Here is a 7392-nt window from a genome sequence, read left to right as displayed (position 1 = left end):
ATGTCGCGCGCGTCCATCGGCGACTACGTGGTGACCAGCAAGCTGGGCAGCGGCTCGTTCGCCGTGGTGTACAAGGGCTACCACAAGACGAGCAAGACGCCCGTGGCCATCAAGGCGCTGTCGCTGCACAAGCTGAACCGCAAGCTGCTGGAGAACCTCGAGATGGAGATCGCCATCATGCGCCAGATCGACCACCCGAACGTAGTCAAGCTCTACGAGATCAAGAAGACGGACAAGCACATGTACCTCATCCTAGAGTACTGCGCCGGCGGAGACTTGCAGCAGTTTATGCGTCGTCGCCAGCAGGAGAGCGGCGACAAGAGCCGCTTGCTGCGCGAGGACGTCGCCAGGCACTTCCTGCGCGAGCTGGCCAAGGGCATGCAGTGTCTCTGGCAGCACAACCTCATCCACAGAGACCTCAAGCCGCAGAACCTGCTGCTTGTAGAGGACTCACCCACTTCCGCGCTAAAAATCGGTACGCGCAATTATTTGTTTTTGACAATTATCGTATTCCGTGGGTTGACAATTATTGGATGCTTTGACAGCCGACTTTGGCTTTGCCAGGCATTTGGCCTCGACGTCCATGGCCGAGACCCTGTGCGGTTCGCCGCTGTATATGGCACCGGAGATTCTAAGGTTCCAGAAGTACGACGCCAAGGCCGACCTTTGGTCCGTGGGCACGATCCTCTTCGAGATGCTGGCAGGACGCCCGCCCTACGGCGGAGCCAACCACGTGCAGTTGCTGGCGAACATTGAACGCCAGCCGCTGCGATTCCCGCCGACACTGCAGCTCTCGAGACCCTGCCGACACCTGCTGGTGGCTTTGCTGCAACGGAAGCCGGCGCTTCGTCTCGGATTTGCCGAATTTTTCGCCGATCAATTTGTGGATCTGCAACCGTTACCCGAGCAAGCGGAGGATGCAGAAGCTACTCACCGCTCATCGACCCTCTCGACGACTGCTAGTATCCGAGAAGAGGAGGAAGAGGACGAACAGGGCCTGCAACGAAGCATCAGAACAGGAGCAGGTGCGGAACACGATGTAGAAGCAGCAACTGCAGCAGCTTCGCCGGGCCCACGACGCGGATCTGGAGACCGTCGGTCTCGAGCGTTCTCAGTTTCTCATGACTCAACGAGTTCGCGGTTTGCAAGCACGGCACCATCGGGAATGTTACGCCACTCGCGCAGCGGCAACCTGGAGGTGATGGAGACTGCCTTTGCGAGCGCGAGCTCAGGTTCAGGAGCTTTACGTCGGTCGTCGTCGTCACGACTGGCACGAAGCCGGCGTGCTACGTCGAGTGGAAGTGGCTTTGCACTAGGTGCTGCAGGAACGAGTCCGAAGCTCAGCCCTCAGATGAGCCCGCATGTGCTACCCAGTCCCAGCCCCAGCCCACGAATCAACCCGTTCAAGCAGCTGTCAGAGTCGCCCCCTGGCGCCGCTGCACTTCAACAGCATTCGTTATCTGGATCATCTCGGATCAAGAACCCTTCAACTTCTCAATCGGGAAGCAGCGATGCAATCGTGACAACGAGGCAGAAGATCTCTGGCGGTGGTGGCCCTGCTTTGGATAGCAGCGGCGAGTACGTGCTGGTAGACGGCCTGCCGGAGAGACAACCTACACCTCTGACTGCTCGCTCCGACGTAGCCCACGAACCGACCAGTGGGGTGACGACCCACGATATGAAGATGAGAGCGTTGACTTCCAACAGTGGAAATTCTGTTGAAACATTCTCTCGTGAGTACGGTCAACAACTGATCGACATTGTGGTTCTCCGTACTCAAGCCATCGCTCCAATTGCCGACCAGCTCTGGACGTTGAGCGCCGCTGGTGACGCAGTGCCGGGTTCTGAGACTGAGAATAATGGCGAACCAACGCGGGAGGACTGGTCACCACAGCAAACAGTTGTGGAAACTTCAACACTGTCAACGTCCGGTGGCAAACGAGCTAGTGGCGTGAACTTCTCGTCTGTGTTTTCGATGAGTTCGTCGTTGGCGTCATCGGTTGGTGTGAGCAATACGATTGGAGATGACGAATACGGCGATTTTGAAGACGATGACGAGGACAGTGACGACAAGCGCACTGCCGAACGGCAGTATGTGTGTGCTGCTGAGGCGCTGGCGCTATACGTGAAGTGTCTTCGCTTGGTTCAGCATGTTGTTTTGTATTTGCGCCAAGATCCGGCGTTTGCCCAATCCCGAGGCTCTATGGGATCATCGTCTGGATCATCATCAGGAGTGGCGCCTGGTTGGAGTGAAACAAACCGGAAGGTGTCGATGGCTTTCCTGTCGGAACAACTGACACATTTCTTGGATCGTGCGGAGCAGTGCAAGGCGCGCATGGCCCGTGCTGCACGCCTTCAAACTTCGCCTCGACCCATCGCGTCGCAGGAAGAGCTTTTGTACGCTCACGCTCTTCGAATTGGTCGCCAGGGTGCTATTCGTGAAGTCTTGGGCCACACCCGCGCTGCACACGACCACTACCTGCAGGCCCTCCTCCTGTTAGAGAGCTTACTTATGGATACACCTGGTGCACAAGGAGGCGCTGGCGCTGGTGCGCTAGCTGTGGATGACCAAAAGAATGTGAACACTTTCCTGCGCGCGCTCGAACAGCGCTTGAAGAATGTTCGCTCGGTGCTCGAGGATGAAGAACACGCCGACACGAGTGCGAGCCACCGCCGCCGCGTGCAACACCCGCCTCGACCTCCGCATCAACTCACCTACCGCCATTCTGCTACCGCAGCAGTGCTGTGACGGAATCCCACCCACAGAAATCTCGCCACGAGTACGTGATTCCGTCCTCCGTATCAATATTTGCATGTACATTTTTATCGGTGCATATCAAACTAACCCCGTTGGAAGAGTAAACTAACAAAATAACACGACCCACTTAATGCCCAAGTGACGGACATTCCGATCTCTGCACTACATGTAGATCCAGGAATCAACTCGAGCGCTCTCGTTGTAGCACGGAAACTCAAGTGTATGTCGCGTGGAGGAAGGTCTTGCGAAGGGGAACGAGTAGCAAGCATTTTCTCGTTCTCTCACGCCATTTGCTCCGCGTGCCAGGTCCATCGACTGCGATGGTCGACAGCATTGCCTGGTCCCAGCGATATTTACAACTGAGTTATCACCAGCTCTTCGGAAGGCAACCCAGTTTCGAGTGTTCCCTGGATCGGCGGATCGGCAAGCAGGCTGCGTTTCCACGCGTGCGTTGTCCTGACTTCTCGCTTCGCTGCTAATTATCAGGTCACTACTACCTGTACGCAAGACTGCGAACAACAAAGCTGGAATACAACGTCGCCACTGCAGCTGTTTGAAGACAATGTCAAGCCCCACGTTGGTGTTGAACGGATTCACTTACGATTTCAAGCGCCCCTTCTCTAGGGTACACACCTTGTCGCTTTCGCAGTCGACTCCGTTGATCTGCTGCGGTAGGCGAGGCAAGCCGCCAAGATCACAAGCGTATTCGGTCGGAATGTGGAAGCGTGGCAGGAAACCTCGACGGAGAGCACCTCACTTCTGACTTCGACTTTTACGCCACAAGCAATGATTTTCATGAATGTACGCCTTCTCAAGAACCAGTCCAATGCTGCATCTCGAGAGGTCAGCAGCCCAAGCTCCTCGACCAAACCTGGAAGTGCCGAACATGTAATTGCTTCACGTCCGAGCCTCGCCTCGCGCGTGGTCCAGCTGCTATTCCAGAGAGGACGAAGCACCGCCGAGCAGAAGCCACAGTCGTGGCCAGGGTGCTCGAAGCCTCTGGCTGCACCAGTGCCGGCGGTCGTCAAATACCAATCCACCACTAGCATCAGCATTCCGAACAGCCTCAGCTCCTCGACACTGCAGTCTACGTCGTCACTGCAGTCGGCATGGGCAGCTGCAAAGCGCACCAGCGCTCGGCGGGTACGCTATGAGCCGGATAACGACGACTGTAGCAGTGAACCGAGCTGGCGGCAACGACAAGCATACTGCGTCAACTGCGAGCACCTCTTCTTCGCGTCGCTAAGTACCAGTGCAGGGAGATTTTGCTCGCTGGATTGCAAGACGAACTTCGAGTACGTGAGTCATCTGCAGGAGGTGACGATGCTGGGGCTCCAAACTGCTTCTGGCAGTGCATCTTCGGATGACGACTACGACAGCTTGTGCGATGACGGAGCACAATGAATTTGAAGGGTGCCTGTTGTTGCTAGCATAAGCTACCGGGATAGTGTCGTCGGGTAGAATTCAATCGCTTGGCAGTTTAGAAATAATGAAGGCGAACGCAGCACACAGTCCCAGTCAAACTGGGGCTGTCGACGCTGCTCGATCGCTCTTGGCTGCACGACTTTGATACGTAAGACTCGAAACCGATCTTCGAGACGAACCCGCATGGAGAAGGCACCGGAATTCCCTCTTGGCTATTGACAAGCGTCAATCTGAGTCAGCCGAACCTCTTCCCAAACCAATGCAGAACGATTGAGTCATCGGGTTGGTTGCATATCCACGCGCCCATACAATGACTCGCAAGCATCCAGGGTCTGAGTTGCCCTACCGTAGTCATGGTTCGGGTCTCTTTGCCTCGCTCCGAGATACACCGCACCGTGGTCTCCCTTCGACCAAGGTTGCAGACGTATTCGTCGAGTCATTGAGCGACAATGACAGGAATGCGCTGCCCAGTCTCCAATTTACCCTCAAGCGAGCACTCGTACTCCGCCAGCTTCGCGCTATTCCTCACAAGCAACCAGCGCGTCTTCTCCAGAATTCAGCAACCCACGCTCTTCAACCAAGAGGTATGATAACGAAGACGCACGCCCACCCCGTCCAAGCTTTGCGTCTCGCATGATGAAGATCGTCTTCAAGAGAGGAGACCATTCTCCAGAACCGAAGCCCCAGGAAGTTTGGAAGCTCTTTCTCCGACGGCCGTCAACCCCCAATCCTGCACCGACGAGTCTCCAGTGACGGTCTTTTCGCCGACTTCAAGGCAGATGCAAGCTCGACAAGTACGCTGTTCACGTGAAGATATTAGATGTAGTAGCGCCTCGACTGCTGTAAGGAACCTCCCTGGCGACAGCAGCCAATTCACAGTATAAACTCTGACCGCCTGCGCTTCGTTGATCCTCGTGATTCTGCTCGTTGGACGGCAGAACCAACTTCCAGTACGTGAGTCATTTCCAGGAGGAGATTGGTGCTATCTGCAACATCAGTTCGCTGGATCGAATCTGAATGGAGATGATTGCATTAGTTTCTAAGCCACTGTAGCTTTCGAGTCCTTGTTCGTGTACCTTGCCTCAGCCTTCGTCGGCCCGCCACGCACGATAGACCATTATCGAGATGTACGCAGCAAAGACCTCACCGAGAAGTGCGAAGGCTTGTACAGTTGCTAGCGTTTTGTGTGGGAGCGTGAGCGGTACCCAAGACACTCCAGTTTCTTGCCCAGGTGCTTCAAAGTACAGGTGACGTCCATAATGTCCGTTGCAGTAGCGCGCTTTCCAAAGCAAGTCTCGAAAATGTGCCAGTGTCGTAGTCTTGTTGCTGTACATGCAGCCGTCCCGATTGTCTATCACCAGGCCTCAGTAACATTTTCTCCTGGCCCAGTTCTTGCTGACGGAATTCCGCTCACGTCTTCAGCCAGCACGTTGTGCAAGTGCCAACTTGACTCATCTTGCCTGAAGAACCGCCTCATTCGACTCCTCTTCCCATACACAGGCTCGGTCGGTGGCTTTGTTCTCAGAAGTCCACCACATTCGCCAGGGCTAATCCTTCCGACACCAACACTCGGTCCCAAGTCCTTGCCGCAAAGACACCGAGCGGAACTCCACGCTGAGTCAACAGCTACGCGGCATGCGTTGCCGCTTGCGACGCGGCGGTCCGAAGGCCATCCAGCTTCAAGTGTACCTTTATGAGTCATCGGTCGGCTGCGTTTCCACGTGCGTTGCTTGTTTCGTGGGGCTGCCCCATAGTGAAGCCCCAGCTTTTCGTTATCAGCCCATCGCCTAGCGCAACACGCAAGAACAACCTTGCTGCTGCAGGTGCCAGCCGACAATTCCTAGAGCCACGTCGAGCCTTTGCGTGGCTGGTTCGTCGTCGGCACTTGTAATTTCTCTCGCGGCACTGACCTCGTCTCGCTCCGCGGTCTCTTTGCTCAGACTGTCGCGACTTGCGAGGAGGCCCGACAGGTCAGCAGGATCACAAGTGTATTCGACCAAGAGAACACGACAGAAAGCGGCAGCATGAACCGCCCGAATTCCACACTCACTTTGGGTTTCGCCTTCACGCGAACAAGTGCAAGTCGACCACAGAATCATGACGTACGCCTCGCGCCTGGACCGCCAACAGCCCAACTCGGCCACTCGAAATGTCTGTGCGAGTGAGTTGCCATCCAAGACACCCAGTACTGAGCACGCGACTGCATCCCGTCCGAGCTTCGCCTCACGGATGCTCCAACTGGTCTTCCAGAGAAGACGACGCACCGCAGACCATCGATCCAAGTCGTGGCCAGGACGCACAGAGTCTCTGCCTGTTCCAACGAGCGCCAGTCCCCCATCCAGCGCCAACATCCGCATCCCGCACAGCTTCGGCTCCTCGTCGGTGCCGTCCACTCTACCGGCTTCAAGACACGTTCGAGCTCGGCAGGAGCGCTATCGAAGCGATAGTCAAGTCAACTGGCGACGGCGACAAGCGCACTGCATCAATTGCGAGCGCCTCTTCCCCACGTTCTTGTCGACAGTCAGCGGCAGTGCAGGGAGATTCTGTTCGTTGGACTGCAAGGCAAACTTCGAGTATGTGAGCCATCTCCAAGAAGCGCTGGACGTGCAGATGCTGATGTTCGATGACACAGCCAGTAGCAGCTCCAGCTCCGTTGCTGATGCAGTTGGCGACTACGGCAGTGATTGTGGCGAAAGAGCGTAGCGAATCTGACCTTGTAGTTAGCATAGTCTAGGTGTTTTTAGTGAGGAGCGGAGTACATGCAGTACAGAGGCGTCTGGCAAATGAGTTCCCCTTGAACTGTGGGCTACTTTGGTATTCTCCAAAGTGCAGATTACCGACAAACACGACCGAGTTGCGGCCAACGAACTGTGCCAATGTCAAATAGGAGGAGCGCGCCAACCGCCTCCATAGCGGCCGTGAAACAAGAAGCTCCACACACAATGTCCCATTGTTGTGCCGCCCACGCCTGGCCAGGACAAGCTGGCGCTTCGTTTGAGTGTAAACCTTTCGTCTTGAGCTTCGCGTGTTCACGACCGCCACTGATGCACTCCATTCTTGCAGCAGGGCTTCCTCTTGTAATACTACAGAAATCAGTAAACCCCGCGGCACAGTCAGACAGCAGATTATCGAGTGCAGGACGTTCTCTCCTGCCGAACTGTCCGAGCCTCCTTCTCTGCGAGCGTCCTCTTCCCATGAGATGGCCGCCT

General features: G+C 55.8%; 3 protein-coding genes across 3 annotated transcripts; all 3 read left to right on the top strand.

Moving 5' to 3' along the window:
* KRP23_3115 (Serine/threonine-protein kinase ATG1c) lies at positions 1-2749 on the top strand (the record flags this gene model as incomplete). The annotated part of the gene is made up of 3 exons (XM_067887928.1): positions 1-475; positions 546-597; positions 964-2749. The coding sequence occupies 3 exons, from the start codon at positions 1-3 to the stop codon at positions 2747-2749; spliced, it is 2313 nt and encodes a 770-aa protein (XP_067750475.1).
* A 795-nt stretch (positions 2750-3544) lies between these two features.
* KRP23_3114 (uncharacterized protein) lies at positions 3545-4162 on the top strand (the record flags this gene model as incomplete). Its single annotated transcript, XM_067887927.1, has 1 exon — positions 3545-4162. The coding sequence occupies one exon, from the start codon at positions 3545-3547 to the stop codon at positions 4160-4162; it is 618 nt and encodes a 205-aa protein (XP_067750474.1).
* Positions 4163-6280: 2118 nt separating this feature from the next.
* KRP23_3113 (uncharacterized protein) lies at positions 6281-6886 on the top strand (the record flags this gene model as incomplete). Its single annotated transcript, XM_067887926.1, has 1 exon — positions 6281-6886. One exon carries the CDS (start codon positions 6281-6283, stop codon positions 6884-6886), a length of 606 nt encoding a protein of 201 aa, XP_067750473.1.
* Positions 6887-7392: the final 506 nt, after the last annotated feature.

This window comes from Phytophthora ramorum, assembly GCF_020800215.1.
Source record: "Phytophthora ramorum isolate Pr-102 chromosome Unknown Phyram_PR-102_s0002, whole genome shotgun sequence".
In the NCBI taxonomy this organism is placed as follows: Eukaryota; Oomycota; class Peronosporomycetes; order Peronosporales; family Peronosporaceae; genus Phytophthora; species Phytophthora ramorum.
Note: the sequence above shows the minus strand (reverse complement) of the source record. Positions and strands in the feature narration are given on the sequence as shown.